At 40.7% G+C, this 18841-nt stretch overlaps 1 protein-coding gene and 2 long non-coding RNA genes across 3 annotated transcripts; 1 reads left to right on the forward strand and 2 right to left on the reverse strand.

The window, feature by feature from the left end:
* Positions 1 to 227: 227 nt before the first annotated feature.
* Positions 228 to 2233, reverse strand: LOC112156370. The gene is made up of 3 exons (XR_002920946.2): positions 1993 to 2233; positions 1534 to 1711; positions 228 to 1258 (listed from the first exon to the last, which is right to left on the reverse strand). It is a non-coding gene; the product is annotated as an uncharacterized LOC112156370 (long non-coding RNA).
* Positions 2234 to 3155: 922 nt separating this feature from the next.
* On the forward strand, positions 3156 to 18841 carry LOC112156063 (E3 ubiquitin-protein ligase TRIM39). The gene is made up of 15 exons (XM_024288209.2): positions 3156 to 4391; positions 7634 to 7775; positions 7853 to 8087; positions 11345 to 11538; positions 12888 to 12992; positions 14508 to 14603; positions 15411 to 15644; positions 15714 to 15861; positions 17207 to 17254; positions 17332 to 17358; positions 17768 to 17832; positions 17925 to 18035; positions 18162 to 18280; positions 18469 to 18565; positions 18671 to 18841. The coding sequence occupies exons 2-15, from the start codon at positions 7635 to 7637 to the stop codon at positions 18821 to 18823; spliced, it is 1773 nt and encodes a 590-aa protein (XP_024143977.1). The 5' UTR covers positions 3156 to 4391; position 7634; the 3' UTR covers positions 18824 to 18841.
* LOC118600053 lies at positions 9074 to 10068 on the reverse strand. Its single transcript, XR_004949627.1, has 2 exons — positions 9854 to 10068; positions 9074 to 9721 (listed from the first exon to the last, which is right to left on the reverse strand). It is a non-coding gene; the product is annotated as an uncharacterized LOC118600053 (long non-coding RNA).

An 18841-nucleotide genomic window follows, 5' to 3' on the forward strand; every position in this document is an offset into this window, starting at 1 on the left:
CAAGAAGAAACTTTAGGGATTCCCACATGAGGCAATTGACCAGGACTATTAAAGAAGAATTAGCTTATTTAACTCTTCAACTACTATTTGAATAGTGTTCAGCCAGATAGGACTGGGGGACAGGTGGGGATGAGGTCCACAGCCAAGATGAGCCAGAGGCGCGGTCCACGGCCAAGAACAGGACCACAGACAATCCACCAGGAATCTCTCCCACTCTGAGATACGAGATGATGAGCCAGAGGCGCGGTCCACGACCAAGAACAGGAACCCAGGCGGTCCACCTGGAATCTGAAATCTCTCCCGGTCCCCTGGAGGGAAGTGGGAAAGAGGAACAACATGTGAATCACACTGCACTCAAAAGATGCACAAAGAGCTAAATAATAAAGAATAGAGAAGAGGTGGAAATATTTCGATTTTTGTATTTTTGAAAACGGACAGTAAAGAAATGCTATTAATCCGTACCCTGTCTTCCAGACATACGAAGAGACTCAATTCACAAACATCTCTTAAAGCATTTTACTTGCTGCAAGGAGTAAACAGACAATGGTTACATTCAATCTTAACACTGAGAGTGTATTTGAAAATCACACATGTTGTGGACACTTAAACAAGAGTTTAGCCTTATGTGTGTATCTGTGGCCTTCGGTAGTAGGTGTTGACATTCATCTGTCTGCACATTCAGTTGCTACTTAATAAAAACAACAGACAACATAGTGTCAGAAAGAACAGGAATAGACCTTCCATCAAACTCATTTTGACAGGTGACCTTTGACCCTACCCCATCAGATGGCTTTATATGTATGTAATTAGTTTGATTGATGGTGTAGGGTCAAAGGTCACCTGTCAAAATGAGTTTGATAGAAAGTATTTTCCTATTCTCTCTCTAGTGGCTACAAATTCTATCAACTAAAGGAATAAAAAAGTAAAATAAAATAAAAAATAAAAAACAATCAGTGTTTCTACGAACTATGATATGGCTTGATAATATGATTTAAACTAACAAACTTTAAGACTTTGAATAAAGGAAAACATACGTTTTCTCAACACTGAGGTGCATGGAGAGTCGTAAAGAGTCAAATCTTGATGGTAGTTCAGGTGTGTCTTGCAGTTCCCTTGAGGCTCGTACGGCCACCTCAAGGGACGCCATGAAAAAGGAACGCACCATTGTCATGCGTGTGGTCATTAGAGTCACCTACCACCCATACTTACTTTTGCATGTTGTATGAGTGTTTGCTACGATGTTTTGTCTGCAGCATGACTACAGAAAGAAATGTAAAGAACATTTTAGCTCTCAGCATCACCGAGCGGCCAATGATCTTAAAATTTTGATCTTAAAATAAGGTTTGCCAAGTTTTCACCAGCAGACAGTCCGTATCCATTCATGAAGGCAGTTGTGAGTAAGGCTCAAGAAAATGTTCAGATATTCAATAACATTCTTCTAGTCTAAACTCATGAGTTGCTTCTACTCCCCTCTAGTGGTGAAAACCCAGATCTGCTCGAGTACAAAGTGCTGATTCACAGAACCCAACATACCGTTTCAGTCCGTCACAGTAGATGCTATCTTTATGCACACAGAGGTGAACCAGTTCGGTGATGTAACGCAGCCCGACGGCAAAAATGTGAAGAGGAGCGAGCTGGTGGCGGTGAGAACGGCACGAAGAGACGCTGAGGAATTCACGAAAATCAAATATCCTCCGAGTTGCCACTGATCCTGTGATAGAAACATATTTGGAAAATATGGAAAATGTGGAAAATTACCTGAAGTTCAGTCTAAGATTCAACACAAGCACCTTTGGAACAAGATAAATAAATACGAGGAGAACATGTTTTTGTTGGGTTACACATCAAGTACTTGAACAGTAATCAGTTCCCTGAACTGAAATTCAACTGGAACAACCAACAAATTCCCCAAAGAACCTGTGAATGACAGGAAGTCACAAGTTCCACGAAAAAATCCTCTGTGCACAGCCCAGAAGTTGAGTTAGAACAAACCTTTGCAGAGATTCTTAGAGTCTTATCTTGGTCTAAAAATGTCCCATCATTAATAAAAAAGTGACATCTTGTCCACGCATTCTCACAGTAAACAAAGAGCCGGGCCAGCATCTCCCAGAAGCTGAAAAACATTCCATGAAGCATATTTCCCACAAGGCTCCATTGATCAGTGACACACAGATCAAACGATAACGTTAGCATCTGGGCTCACGTTCAATCGGGGTCAAAGTTCACTCCAATGTGTTTGAAGGTTTATTGACTAATATATTTGTAATTTAAACTCATTCGTTTTTGTGTTTGATGAAGGAACGTCTTCAAAATATAAGACTTCAAAGATGAAGGATCCATAGAAACCGAGTAGGATCCATATATGAGAACTGAACTGAGTGACCCCTCCCCCCCCTGGTGTTTCAAACAGGAAGTGTCTGCTGGTTCCAAGAAGCCAAAATCCCTAAAACTGCTATAGAGAAATAAACATCTATTATTTTTGTCTTGTATTAGTATTTTCAACACTTTCTTGCTAACCTCAATTTTTTAATGGTATTTTTTTTTCTTTCAAGTTATTTAGCTTATAAACTGACCAATCAGAAGTAGATGCCCTTGTGTTGAACTTTGATTGACAGATTCTGTGTAGCCTGCTTTCAAGTGGACTTCCAACAAGCTCACTCCTGATTGTTGAGAGTGGTTACTATAGAAACGTAGAATCAAACCAATTTGGACCAATCACTGCTCACTGATGTCGTCTGATTCCGACACGGCGGCTTCCATATTGTGAAAAAATGGCAACTGAATTGACTTAATTTGGTCACTCAGTCCAGTTCTCACAGAGAGTCAATGGTTGGAGCACGACTGATGTTGAACTAAGTCGTGTGCCAAACTAAACTGTTCCATCTTAAAAAAGCATTTAGGTAAGTGAACCTTGCTGCGGTTCACTACAGCGTGAATGTAAGGCCTCTACAGGGGATGCCTGAATAACACACTTTTTGACATGCAAAATATTAGATTCAAATATTACTGAGATGGGTAAGGAAAAAAGGGGTCGGAGAACGGAACCCTGAGGAACACCAGAAGTGATTGGGGAGGACTTCAAAGATGAGTTAACTCTTTAACTACTGAGCTGTTGCTGGTAACGCATAAATAACACACTTTTTGACATGTGAAATATGTCATTAAGAGATTGCTGAGAAGGGTAATGAAAACAAGAGGTCAAAGATTGGAACCCTGAGGAACACCAGAAGGGACGGGGTCAGTGGGGACTTAAAGGATAAGTTAACCCTTTACCACCTGAGCTGTCATCGGTGACGTCTTAACAACACACCTTTTGACATGTGAAATATTAAATTAAAATATTGCTGAGATGGGTAATGATAAGAAGGGGGTGAAGAAAGGAACCCTGAGGAACACCAGAAGTAACCGGAGAGGGGGACTTAAAGAATAACTCCTGAGATGTCGCCAGCGATGCCTAAATAACACATTTCATAGTGTGCTTCATGTTAAATTAAAATATTGCTGATATGCATAATAAAAAGAAGAGATCAGAGAACAGAGCCCTGAGGAACACCAGAAGTGACGAGGGGGGACATAAAGGATAATTTAACCCTATAACACCTGAACTGTCATCACAGACACCTAAATAACACACTTTTTGACATGTGAAAAATTAAATTATTGCTGAGATGCGTAATGAAAAGCAGGGGTCAGAAAACTGATCCCTGAGGAACACCAGAAGTGACGAGGGGGAGACATAGGATAAGTTAACCCTTTAACACCTGAGCTGTTCCCGGCAACACCTAAATAACACAATTTTTGACATGTAAAATTTTAAATTACAATATTGCTGAGATGGAGGAAAAGAAAAGAAGGGGTCAGAGAACGGAACCCTGGGGCACACCAGAAGTGATGGGGGCAACTTAAAGAATAAGTTAACCCTTTAACACCTGTGCAGTCGGTGGAGACGCATAAACACACTTTTTGACAAACAATAACATTTCAAATATTTACAAACCACTGAAGGATGAGAACCAGCTATCAAAGGTGAGCGAGTTTTAGAGAAGTGACTCCACCTGATTCTAGGAGCAACATCAGGAGGAGGAAGAAGGGTGGAATTCTGGGAAAAGAGACAACCCTCAGGAATTTTCATTAAAAAAACAGTTAGGGTTTGAAGAAGTGACAACCCTGGTGCCCTCTGGCCTGCTTTACTCTTGTGTTTTTGTGCGAGCGACTCGACCAGTCCTGCCACATTTAGCACATAAATAAAGCAACACGTTTGTGGGCGTGGCCCGGAAAATTCCCATCGCTGTACAACACGCTGAAGCACATTTATGCAGCAGAGAGCCACAGACGTCAGCAGTCCACGCAGAACCCAGCAGCAGCAGCAGGAGAACCACACCGGGTTCCAGGTATGAACCTTTACTCTTCATCGGCTTCAGATCCATCTGTCAGAAAGCTGCTCTGACATCTGAGTGAAGCTAAAAAAAACAGATTTAACATGAGTTTAGTCAAGGAAATGATTCTATAAATCTACAAATTTACTAAAACAGAACATTAAAAACTGGAGAATGATCATAGTTTAAATGACTATATTCAAAAACAGTTAAAAATAAAAGCTTATATAAAGTAAAAAAAAAATATTTAACCAAAGTAAGGTCTTTTATTTTGATATTATTCAACATCCTGTTACATAACTGTCCTCAGTACTTCTCATTTAAACTTAAATATTTGTTGTGAAATCCAATCTAATCATTTGAAAAACTGCAGGTCAGAATGTTGGTGGAAGGTTCAAATCCCGGTCTGTACACATGTGCAGCGTTCAGTACATTCTGACGATCCCTGGGATCCTAAACAGACACCACTTCAGTTTAAATGTTTCACTTTTTAGTTTTTTTTTTTCCTTTGGTTAATAAACCTCACAAACTTTTCTGCAGAACTTTTAAAGAACCATTTTAATCTGGGGGGTTAAAGTTAACTTGACTTTTTTGTTTGTTTGTTTACTTGTTTTGGGGATCAGCAATTTATAATAACCCAAAAACTGTAAATAGAAAAAAAAAATAAAAGTTCCATTAAAAAATAAAGGTATATATTGTAAAAAAATAGATTAAAATATTTTTCCTTAAATAATAAAAAATAGAAATTTACTAAACTAAAATGGAAATAAAACATTTTTAATTGGTGTCCTTGAAGTTTAAAAGAGAGAAAGAAATTTAAATAAAATAAAATAATTAAATAAAAAAGAAAACTAAATACATAAAAACATGGAATTAAAAATATATAAATGAAGTTTATGTAAGAAAAATAAATGTAAAATTTAATACAATGAATTAATTAAAATAAAAACAAAACAGAACTAATTACATAAAAAAGGGAATCGACTAAATCTGAAGCCATAGATTCTGCAGCAACTGGATGACGTTCAAAATCATCTTTTCTCAAAGCGAGAGGCTCCAGGCACTGTGAGTATGCAGTGTTTCAACATCTGTCAAATATATGATGTGCCAAAGATGACATATAGAAAATGGGGGTGTGGCTTTAATCTTCTTTAACCTTTTAAAATCCTATCTCCAAATTTTTCTCGATTTAATGAAATCTTCCTTGGGACGTTTCCATGGAGACAGTTACATCTTCAGCCATAAATTAATGAAAGAACATCAGAGCCAGTAGGATCCTCCCAAAACTTCTTTAAAAAAATCAGCTAAATGTTGTTTTAAAAGAGGAAAAGTCCAACATTTGAAGAGGAGAAGTTAGTGACTGAGGAGGTGGTTTAGTATAAGTCTATGTGCAAAATTAAAACGTCAAGGAAGCTTTTTTTTTTTTTTTTTTACAAAACTTGAAATTTGTTGAAAATGGTCTTTTTCGGAGCAGCTTTTGGTATTTAATTGTCAATTGTTTGTTGGAGTGACGTTAAGTCAGAAGAAGACAGATGTGGAGAGACGGTCCAAGTGAAAGATGCTGCTTCCTTTGGTTGATCCCAGAGGTCTAACATCTGTGCACAACAGACTGATCTGTTGACAGCTCACTGGACAAGTGACTCCTTCGACAGCTCACTGGACAGCTGGTTGTGTTGTGGTCACATGTGAGGCGCCACCAAAAGTTTCCGCGTCTTCCTGCAGCCTTTAAACCAGAGGAACTTCCTGTTTTCTTTTTATTTCGCAACATCTGCAGGCCGGGGCCATCATGGGAGAAACAGCACTGCGTGTTTAGCCCCGCCCCTCCTACTTCCTAATTTTTGTGAAATCCAGATGATCAAAAATTGCGACAGATCCTCCTCCCTGCACAGGTTGACCCGTTCTGCTCCCAGTTTGCAGAATCGGATGGAACATGCCGTCCTTTGTGATGAAGGACAGACTCTTGCCCGGCTTCATTCCTGAAATCCTCCCAGCATCTTAATCTGTGACTGCAGCAGACGAGTGACGTGCTCAATCTGGCTTTTAATCTCTCATAACTTCACCTCCAGCGTTACTCTGGTCACCTACTTTTAACAAAAACACGGTGACCCACTCCGAGAAAAACGGTGTTTCTGAGATATTTTTCTAGAGATTGAGGACAGATTTAAAGAAAATTCATCTCAAATCGGCATTCCCTGAGTATTTTTTTTAAATCAATAAAATGCATTATGAAAAAGATTGAATTTGTGACATAGACAACTAGATCCATGAACGTCTTCCTCGTTTGATAATGCAAAATATTAGATCCAAATATTACTGAGATGGGTAAGGAAAAAAAGGGGTCAGAGAACGGAACCCTGAGGAACACCTGAAGTGATTGGGGGGGACTTAAAAGATGAATTAACTTTTTAACAACTGAGCTGTTGCCGGTAACGCATAAATAACACACTTTTTGACATGCAAAATATTATATTAAAATATTACTGAGATGGTTAAGGGGAAAAAAAGGTGTCAGAGGACGGAACCCTGAGGAACACCAGAAGGGACGGGGTCAGTGGGGACTTAAAGGATAAGTTAACCCTTTACCACCTGAGCTGTCATCGGTGACATCTAAATAACACACTTTTTGACATGTAAAATATTAAATTGCTGAGATGGGTAATGATAAGAAGGGGGCGAAGAAAGGAACCCTGAGGAACACCAGAAGTAACTGGAGAGGGGGACTCAAAGAATAACACTTGAGATGTCGCCAGCGACGGCTAAATAACACACGTTTCTTAATGTGCGAAATGTTAAATTAAAATATTGCTAGATGCGTAATAAAAAGAAGGGGTCAGAGAACGGAGCCCTGGGGAACACCAGAAGTGATGAGGGGGGGACATAAAGGATAAGTTAACCCTTTAACACCTGAGCTGTTGCCAGCGACACCTAAATAACACACTTTTCGACATGTAAAATATTAAATTAAAATATTGCTAAGATGCGTAATAAAAAGAAGCGGTCAGAGAATGGAGCCCTGAGGAACACCAGAAGTGACGAGGGGGGACATAGAGGATAAGTTAACCCTATAACACCTGAGCTGTCGCTGGGAAAATCTAAATGACACACTTTTTGACATGCAAAATATTAAATTAGAATATTGCTGAGATGGAGGAAGAAAAGAAGAGGTCAAAAAACGGAACCCTGAGGCACACCATAAGTGATGTCCTGATGTCATGTCCTGTCCTCACAAACATGGACCCCTCCCCCATCTGTTTCAGGATGTCCATCTACGGCAGTTTCCTGTCCGACGACCAGTTCCTCTGCTCCATCTGCCTAGACGTGTTCACTAACCCTTCATCCATACCATGCGGCCACACCTTCTGCATGACCTGCATCACCAAATACTGGGATCGATGTCAGGTGCGGAGGGTTCTTCTTCACTCCTCCTTTGTTTTTCGCTTCCAAACGTTTTCACGTCTTCTTTCTTTCTTATCCAGTTTTTCCAGTGCCCCCTCTGCAAGAAGACCTTCCACAAGCGGCCGGACCTCCACGTCAACCGAACGCTGCGGGAGATCACGGAGCAGTTCAAGTCCATGACGGGGGGGGTGGCGGTGGTGAACGGGAAGGAGGACCACCCGCTGAAGAAGGGACACAGAGGCGGCTCGGGACACCTCATGGAGGAACTGAAGAAGAAGATGCACAAGAAACACCACGACAAGCTCAAGATTAAGAGTGAGTACACACTGATTTTATGCTGAAAGAAAAGGGAATTAAACAAATTGGGGGCTCGTCCGAGATTATTATTTCATATATATTTTCAGACACAAGTTAAAAAAAAACTTTAATCTCATCCCACTCGCTAAAAGAAATGTGATAAAGTTGTATTGGTTCATTTAAAAAATTGAAGTTTTTGGGGGGGTTAAGAGTGTGATTCTATAAGTCCGGTAGTTCCTGCTATCTCAACTAACACTTGTTTGATGGTTCCAAACTTCACAAACACGTAGAACAAGAGTGACCTGAAGCGACATGTGGGCTTTGCAGAAACCAATGTTACACAAAGACGGGAAGAATGTGGCTGGTGCTCGTAAAAAGGCAGACTCAGCCACCCAACCTTAGAGCTTTTCTGAGACAGGAATAGACCAGGTGAACTCACAAATGAAAAAAAACATACATTTTGAGATATGAACGAACCAAGTCGTTGAATTTATTACTCAGAATTACTTAAATTCAGATTAAATCTACCCTCACTGGCAAAGCAGCTTCAGGTCTATTCCCCCAGCCCTGCCACATGAAAAATTCACGAAAAACCACTTTTTTCAAAATGGCAGCTTCTGTGTTGTTTTATCTCCATAGCAACCATTTTACTTTTTGGTCACCAAGGGGTGACGAACGAGTCTATGTAATTTTTAGAAGAATCGACAAAAGTAAATTTTTGGATTTCCTTGGCAACAGGTTTTTTTTCATTAGACACACTCATGCTGCTTATATGTTCCTATCATATGTTATCTTGTCCTGTTCAGCTTGAGCCAACGATTCATGTATCGTTTTCACAATACTTTTCTCAAGTAAAAAATGTGCACGCCACTTTTGGTAGCTCGCCACGCTAACGCCATTCAAAACTTACAACTTCTAATTCCAACATTTTTTTCCAAGTATCCCCAGAATGATGCTCGGGGAGTTCGGAGGTGAAAAGGTTCAATTTGTAGAAGATTATTTTATTTTTTTATTTTAAGATGGCAGCACTTGTGGAAAATTTTGTAAAGATCACTCAAAAAGTTTTCTTTTACCAAATTTCTCACTTTGCCACAAAATGGCCACCAACCCATTGGTCCTGTGGCCATCCCATAATAATTTTTCAAATGTTGAATGTGGGAAAACGTTAATTCAAAAGAGTCAAACATGTTTGTAGTATTAAAGTTTTGCAATTTACCAACAAAAATCTCTTGAGATTTTCTTACATTTTCTGTCACGGCAGAATGAAGTCAGCAAATATTTAGAAGGCATTGCTGTGAGTTTAGCAGTTACCCTCGGGCCATTGAGCTTTAGCACCTTTAAACTTGTTTGGCTTCTGGCGAAACGTGACTCATCTGTAGCCGTGACAACAGCAAAAATAGTGTTATATAGTCAGTACAGTGTAATAGTCAGAGTGTTGATGAAACCAATGGGAAAAGGTAACTGATCTTTTTACTGGATTAAAACCAGTGGGGTTGAGCTTCTTCAAAGACCTCAGATGTTTCCAGGCTAGAATTCATGTTTGCTTTGCCTTTTAAAGAAGTCTCAACTCCATGAGACCGAAGACGATCTTCTGACTGAGCAATGGTTTCCTTTTGTTTGACGTACTGCTGAAGTGAACCCTTTCCCAAAGCCTAGAAACACAGAGGGAATTGTAAACAGCAGGTCACTGCTGAGAGATGAAACTATTCCTGCAGATACGTTTACATAACACCAATGCAGCCAAGTCTTTACTCAGGGAGGGGCAGATATGATGTCAAATGTACCTTTAGCAGTGCTGATCCATCCATCCGTCCATTTTCCAAACCGACAGAATCCCTTTTGGGGTCACGTGGTTGCTGGAGCTTATCCCAGTAAGGTAAACCGTTGTCAGTTTGTCGCAGATAAACATTCTTTTAATGGTAAAAAAATGGATTAGAATTACATTGCACTTTGAGCAGCTGCCACAGAGCTCATCCTCATCTAGAAAATGGTGACAGCATTGATTGATTGATTGATTGATTGATTGATTGATTGATTGGTTTATTTCAAGCATCCATCCATCCATCCATCCATTTTCTTGACCGCTTCATCCCTTTTGGGGTCGCGGGGTGCCGGAGCCTATCCCGGCCACTGATGGGCGAAGGCGGGGTACACCCTGGACAGGTCGCCAGTCTGTCTCAGGGCCTCAATCACACACCTATTCACTCTCACATTCACACCTAGGGCAATTTAGAGTCACCAATTAACCTATGAAGCATGTTTTTGGATGGTGGGAGGAAGCCGGAGTCCCCGGTGAAAACCCACGCATGCACGGGGAGAACATGCAAACTCCACACAGAAAGGTCCCAGCTGGGATTCGAACTGGGGCCTTCTCGCTGTGAGGCAAGAGCGCTAACCACTGCGCCACCGTGCAGCCCCTATTTCAAGCATAGATTGAAAAATACAGGACAAAACACACAATTATTTCAAACTCATTACAGAAACAATTAAATGCATTGATTATAAAATAAAAACAAAAATAAAACACACTAATGTCACATTTGGTTCATTCATTTTTTGTGATGATTAACTAAAGTCAGTAGAGTTTGATTTATTGCTTGAAAGGAGTGGGAGGAAGCGAACTTATATAATCCCACCCGTACTTAATTACTTCATTTCACTGTTTTACATAATTATGTAATCCGGTTGTTGTTGTTTTTTTTTTATTTTTATTTCACCAGAGGAAGAATGATTATTCTGACATATAAAATAACTGTTTCTCAATGTAAGTCAATGGGTCTTTGGCCTTTTTGCAACCCAGTGGTACTTCCTATATGGAACACGGAAGTAGGGGGGCTTGTCAGTCCAGTTCTTATATAGAGTCAATGGTAAAACATGAGCCAATGTAAAGAACAGGGTTTTTTTTTCTAATCCTGATTCAGCTTGCTGACTCATAAAAAAATAATCTATAAAGTAACAAACCCCCAAAACATCAATAACCATCAAGAAAAAATAAACTGCATCCACTGCAACTAGACATAAATGTTCTTTTGAGGGGAAGAACAGAACACAAGTCTTGTTTTTAGCAAATCCCAAAAAGTTGTGGGGTTGTTCCTTTTGTGCTACATGAAGCTAACCCTGATGCATGCTCCGCCCCCTGAGGAAGCAAACCGGTTTGTATTTTATTTAAGGATAGTCCAAGGGAAGAGCCATTGAAACACCATACCTAGAAACATCTCAAACTTGTTTTGTTTGACACCAACACCTGGTGTTTTCTGTGTCTTTTGCTTTGGCAGCTGAGCACAACTCACTGCCCAACACTCAGGTCTCATCAGTACCAGACCATCCATCGAGCCTGAACTCCACCTCTACTGTCCCGACACCTCCACGCCGGATTACCCGCTCCGACAGCCGCAGACGGTTCACGCTGAGCGGAGGAGCTTGCAGCCAAAACATCCCAGTGTGTGCCATCCACCAGAGAGGAATACTGGTAAAAGACACGTCCCTTTGCTGCAGTAACGCACTCTTGAACAAATGGCCACTTTCAATGAAAGGTCTGTGGAGACAACTGTAAATGGTATTTCAGGATTTCTAGCATCTTTAACCGATACAAAAAACATTTTTTAAACTTGGATGATTACATCAAATATCTGCCAAACTGTTAAGATTCAAACAGTGATAATAGCAGTAAATATTGTGGCAGGTTAAAGTTTACATCCACAGCTCCCTCACTAACATCTGCTCTCTGCCATGTTTATGTCACTGAGCAGAAAGCTAGCGTTAGCATTAGCGCTGTATATTCTAGCTGGGCTTTCTCCGGTCCAAACGACCAAGAAAAAAGCTCAACGGTGACGCCACGGATTAAGAAAATTATGTGCAAACTCACTTACACTTCTTACAAAAAAAAAAAAAAGAACGACCGACAATAAGATTTAGGCTCTTACAGTAGCTAGCTACGAGCTAGCAAAACAATGCAGCAACATGCATCTTGACCGCACATTTTACGTGTTTCCAACATGAATTTCCATCAGTTTTTGTGCAGGTTGAACGTAAATACGTGCGATTAACATCCGCTATGTTTTAAAACATGTAACAATCATAAAAACATACATCAAAGAACCAAACTAGCATGTATCTCTTGAATTGCTAGCATCCACTTTAGCACACAGTTCACGGTTCCCAGAATGATTTCTCTATTAAAATGTGATTCCTGTCCTGTGATGATTCCTCTCGAATTACTCGAGAAGACTCGATCCATAATGATGGCGCGTGTGTTACGTGACTTCCAATCCAGTAATATATGTCATTGATTACAAGAAAACACACCGGGGAGGAGGAGGAGGAGCAGCTCGGATTTAAAGTCACAGGCAGTCAACAAGCTTTTGCCTTCTCACTCTTGCAGCTTTTCGTAGAAGATCGTGATATAACGATCTCTCAGAAATGACAGACGTTTTTTTATTGTCATATCGCCGAGCCCTACATTGAATGCATATTGAACTTTAAGCTAGGTTGAACTAGGTTGACTCGGATTTGTCCCCCTTTCATCGGAATAGAGCTGTGAAAGAAAAAGCCTGCACCACTTCAACATTTTGCAGCAAACTTCTTGTAAGTGGAAGATATATATACACTTGTAAACAATATAAAAATTAGACAAAGAAGCCCCTCCCTGATTGTCCAGTGTGAACACCACAGGCTGAATGTGATTTCAAGGACCAGCTTTTGGCTGGTTTGTTCGTACATTTACTGTTGTATCATTGGTATGCACTATTCAAAATGTGATTTTTCAAGTTTTTATGAAGAGTTGAGTACAAAGAAAATGGTTTCTGTTGCTCCTTTCAGATGTACTGCAGGACCGACCAGGTGTGCATCTGCCCCGAGTGTGAGATCGAGGACCACAACGACCACGACACTGTGACTGTGGAGGCCGAATGGATGGAAACCAAGGTTGGAAACAAGTCAGACAAAACAAACGTTGACATTCAAAAGGAATTGTCTAGTCTGGAAGGAATTTATACCTTAAGATGATAGTAGAAGAACACAAAATTTAGCAAGGAAAAGTTTTTGCATGGGTGATGGTTGGCATGTGCCAAGAAGAATTTCCTCGTTTTTAAAAATACTACTCATCGTGACAATGCAGCCTTGAGTTTCAGGAAGGTAGTGCTCTTGTGTACAAACAAGACATAGTCTGTCTGGTTTTGATACAAGTTGGTTTAGTCTTTTGTCTCTTTTATAATGGAACATTTCAAGCATAAAAGGAACATTCAGACATGATAACATGTGATTGTAGTAGAAGATATCTCCCGTCTAATGTTTGGCCAAAGATAGCTTTATCCTTCCTTATATGGCGGTTCTACAAAACCTTTCCAGTGTCCCTTAATAAAAGGATTTGTAAATCCCATCCATCGTACGTCCATGGGGTGGCCGTGGTGCAGAGGTAGAGTGGTTGACCCCAGATGGAAGATTGGAAGTTGTTGATTTCTGTGTTGATGTGTCCCTGGGAAAGACAGTGAACCCAACATTGGTCATGGTGGTTATTGGTTGACACCTGTGTTATCCAGCAGAGCTGCTATTAGTGTGTGAATGTGTGTTTTAATGGGTAAATGGGACTGTGACTCTAAAGCGCTTTGGCGCCATTTACTATCTATCATCTCTCACGTTTCCATGGCTCTTCTAGCTCTGTCCAGGTAATACCAAAGCCTTCTGGGCTGCAGCACCTCCTCCCTGTTGGACATAACAATAACACCTTCCAGGTTTTATTCTCACCACGTCTAAACCCCCTCAACTGACTCTCCTTTATTTGGCGAGATACCATCTCTTTCCGAATGGCTTGGCTCTTCCAATTTTTATAGACCTTTACGTCGTCTTAGATCTCAGAAAACCCAACCCTTTATGGGATGGCTCTAAGCAAACAGAAATGCTAATGAGACACAACATAGTAGATAGAATCAACTCTGTGGGTACCGTAGGTCCAATAAATCCTGTTTTCAGTGTATCATACAACCTTTTGATGGTAATAGTTGGAATATGTTATGGCACTTTGTTCTCTGCTTGAGGTTCTCTTTAGTTTTATGTTGAGAATTCAATAGTAAAAAAAAAAAAAAAATGTAGTCAAATACCAGACAGACACCAGAGATTCCAGTCAGGAACTCCTTGTGGAGTGCTCTGGATGAAAAGTTGTAAGTTGGGTTAATGCTTTTCCTATCCACGAATCGAAGTGTCCTTGGGCACCATTTCACCTAGTGGTTAAAGGTGGACACACATGAATGTGTTCGTGAATGGGTGAATCGGGGAGTTACTGTTAAGACCCTTGAGCCTTAATCAAGGTGGATACAAGTCAATTACCGTTCAGTAAATGTCTTGTAATAGTGATAATTCAAATGGTGGCAGTCATGTAACCATTTACTAAACGTCTTTTAGGTTTCAAAGACTTCATAAGAGTTTCATGCTTTGTGTTTGCAGGCGAAGTTGCAAGTGTCAGAGCAAGAGATCCAGGAGATGATCAGACAGAGGACCAGGAAAATTGAAGAGATCAAGATGTCGGTGACGGAAGTGGAGGTAAATCAACTAGACACACAAACACATGTACAACACAATCCTGAGCTTGTAAGTCCTTTAGTCATCTGTTCTTCCTTGGCTGTTTGCCACATTCATGCTATCTCACTCTGACATCAGCTTTTTTTATTTTATAAATCACACAGAACATCAAGTTTGTAGCAATATGGAGCATTAAAAATAATTGTGTCCATTTTTGCATTTTTATACGTATTTTTACAAAACTTTGAACAATCTATTTATAGGAATTCTATATTTCAGTCGTCATGCTTAAAGATTGAAAGGACATTTTTTTCTAAAGGTATATCAAATATTACTTTACTTTAACGTGTCCTATACAGTAGCTGAGCAAAAATACGACTATGAAGCCTCATATGTTAGACAAATTTTACCATTACAATAGGGGGGTTGTAGCTTCAGACACATGAGGAGTATGCTGGTATAAACCCCTTTCGTGTTTTTTTAGGTTTTAATTTGAATATTTGTCTTTGTTTCTAAATGTTTTTGGTTTGTACATTGTTAAATGTAACATACCTAAAGGTCTTTTGTAATTTCTCAGTTTAAACCTGTTGGGATGCACTTTGTTGAACTGTCCACAAAGGGGAAAATGGTTGTTCCAAAAGTACTTCTTAGTTATTTTTGGGCTTGCGGGATGCAGGTTTGTTGTATTTTGTTTATTTGGTGATGGACGCTTTTAGTATAAACATGTAATTCTGATTAATGTGGGATTTTAAAGCTCTATAGCTATCTCCACATGGTTTCTATGACTCTAGATACCACGGCTGTTTAATAAAGTCATCTTCTCCTTAGATGGCGGTGGAGAAGGAGACGGCCGGCAGTGTGTGCATGTTCTCCATGCTAAGCTCTGCCATCGAGCGCTCCCAGGCAGAGCTGTTAGAGGTGATGGAAATCAACCGCAGGGCCGCAGAGCAACAGGCCGACGCCATGGTCAAGCAACTGGAAAAAGAGATAGAAGAACTCAAGACCAGAGACCGAGCCCTCGGCGAGCTGGCTCAGTCGGACGACCACGTGCACTGTGTAAAGGTAAGAGAACATCCAAGCCTTTGAGAGTTGCATCCAGAGGACCTTTTATTGACGTTCTTGTCTTCTCAGACATTTCAGACCCTCTCCAGTCCTCCCCCTAGCAAAGACTGGTCTGGAGTGTCCCTGAACGTCGACCTGGGAACCTCGACCGTGTACCGATCTCTGGCAGCCATGGTGGCGAGATTCCAAGAGGAGCTACAGAAAGTCACCGAATCTGGTCAGAACTAAAGTAAACACTTGCCTGGACATCACCACAGCAGTCTGAGAATGGCAGGATCATAATGATATTAAAGGGTAGCAGTTTAGTACTTAGTTCACTTAATCTCCGACAGTCATTTTTATGTATCAACAATTTCAAGGATTTATGTTCGACCTGTCAGAGAAAGACTTTATTCAACCCTTGTGCTATCTTATGATGACCCAAGACACACTGACGTGTTATCCATCCCATGACAAATGTGGATAAAAGTGGACAGGATTTCAAGTCTGCCACGGACACCAGTGAAAATCAAAAATCATTCAGAAAATAAAGAGTTTAGCGTGCTGACTTGTGGGGTCCAGATGACCCCACATACCTAGGACAGCACAAGGGATAAAGAAGATTAATCTGATCATCTTCAAGTAAAGAATTAAAGTGACCAGTTTTATTAAAGTTTTCGTCAGATTTTTGGGTGGATATGGACTGTTCAGGGCCAAGAAAAAATGGTCAAACTTGTACGGGACACAGAGGTAGTCCAGATGAAATATCAAGGTCATAGACCCCTTGGTGAACCCGTAAATGAAATGTTCATACAAGCGACAGGTCATAGTGAACACTTAAACAAGCAAGGTGATGTAGGTGAACTGCAGGTGTGTTGTACAGATTTTTTATTTTTTCCGTACTCTCAAATCCTTTGGATCCCTGTTAGCGCTACTCACGTGATATGAAAGGAGTATGGAGAGTATAAGGAGTATATTAGAGTGTAGTATGTGTGGGTGTCCTATGTGCACTTATCAATCACCCCATGAGTGTGACATTCTCGCCTGGTCAGCGAGGGGTCAGTACTCGCACCTTACCAATGACTAGAATATGGCTTAAGGACACAGTACAACAACATCCCCTGTATGTCACAGGTGTGTACAACTTTCATTAGCCTTGAAAATACTTCACGATATCACCCTTAGCAACTTCATAATGTCCATCAAGATGGCTGCACCAGACTCAAAAGAACTCCAAGACACACCTGTGCTCCCCTTAACTCGTCCCATCTTATCAGACGACCCCAGTCGTACATTGACCTGTTATCTGTCCCATGACAAAGGTGGACAGGAGTCTATGTCTGCCATGGACACCAGGGAAAATCAAAAATCATTGAGGAAAGATGACCCCCTGTCCCAACATCAACATACCTAGGAGAGCACAAGGGTTACAATGTGTCCAGTCCTCTCTATGACCCTTCGTGAGCCTGGACAACCCAAAAACTTTGTGTGGGTCAATTGCAGTCTACGTTCATGTGGCTAGGACTCAAGACTTGACCAAAAAAGTCTGACTGTCAGTCCTGAAACTCTCTGTTTTCTTTCAGGTTTTCCTGGTCCCCTGGTTGAACCAGTTCCAGTGCGAGCCCAGCCCAGTAGGTCTTCACTCTACAACTTGTATAGCTCTATTTGTTCTGCAGAAAAAAAAAACACAATTTTCCTTTTTCTGCAGGAGCGAAGAGGATCCAGGAGTATGCACGTAAGTTCCCTTTCCTCTATGCAGACTTACAACTCTCTTTACCAAAATATTAGACCTTTTTAATCTTTGCAATCGTTCTGAACAGTCCAACAACTTGTCCTTCGAAAAAAATGTGTGCTTTGTTGTGGTTTCCCATTAATTCCATTGTTATAGTAAATAAACAGATTTAATTAAATATATAGAAGCATAGTGGTTCAGTGAAGCAATTTCTGATTGCTGCTTACCCAACGTTCCTCCAGGTGGCAGCAGAGGAGCATAAATCCTCAGAAATTCCCATTGACTTCCTCTTCCGCTTTGCTTCTGTTAAATAAATATAGAATACTGTTTGAGTTGGAGGTCCTAATGCAAAAACAGTGATGAATTATCAAAGACATCAGTTAAAAAGTAAAAAACAGTTTTCCTAATGCAGTGGACGTAACCCTGGACTCCCACACGGCCCACCCCAGACTGGTGCTGTCAGAGGACCTGAAGATTGTGAGCGCTCATGTTCAATTATTAATCATCCGGATGGGATTCTGGTGTCATTTTGAGGGCATGCGTGGTTCAAACTGCAAGCGTCCCTGCAGGTGTGGTGTGGTGATCGACACCAGCATGTGGCAGAAAACCCAGAGAGGTTTGACCGGGTCGTCTGCGTCCTGGGACAACAGGCCATTGCGTCCGGGAAACATTACTGGGAGGTAAAAGTCTGTGAGATTCAAAACAAACTTTTAGGATTGAATTAATTTAGACTTCTACATCCGTCCTGATCGGAAGGGTTGTAGTAAAGTTCAGCGTTTGACAGCAAATCTGCACCCTGTGCACAGGTGGAGGTGGGCGGGAAGACTGACTGGGATCTGGGCGTGGCACGGGAATCCATCAGCAGGAAGGGGAAGATAGACTACACCCCCAAAAATGGCTTCTGGTTCCTCAGTTTGAGAGACAAGTGAGTTTGTGTCATGAAGACACCCCAGTGCCATGTCAAATTTTCTAAATGTTGCAATATATTTAACAAGTCCAAATCAACCTCCAAATGGTTCAGGTTTACATAAACTAATTGTAAATTCCTTGAAACTTTTTATTGCTGCGCCATTTGTTACATAATTTATATCGTTGTGTTTTCTGTTTCATCAGGAGTAAATATGCTTTTCGGACTGAACCTTCAACAAACGTCGATTTAAACCTTCGACCTCATAAGATTGGAATATTTGTGGACTATGAAAAGGGCCAGGTACAGAATGGAACAACTTTTAGTAATAGACCTGTGAACAGCAGCCATTTCCTTATTGCTGCGTCATTATTTACCGTGTGGATGATTTGTTTTTCTGCTCCACAGGTGTCTTTTTACAACGTTGATGCCAAAGTCCACATCTACACTTTCAATGACATTTTTACCGAGAACATTTACCCATTCTTCAGTCCGTGCACCAACAAGGGAGGAAAGAATGACATGCCGCTAATAATTACACCGATCATGCTGACAGAATGAAAGGGAATTTTTTAATGT

Source organism: Oryzias melastigma, linkage group LG18 (genome assembly GCF_002922805.2).
Source record: "Oryzias melastigma strain HK-1 linkage group LG18, ASM292280v2, whole genome shotgun sequence".
Taxonomy (NCBI): Eukaryota; Metazoa; Chordata; class Actinopteri; order Beloniformes; family Adrianichthyidae; genus Oryzias; species Oryzias melastigma.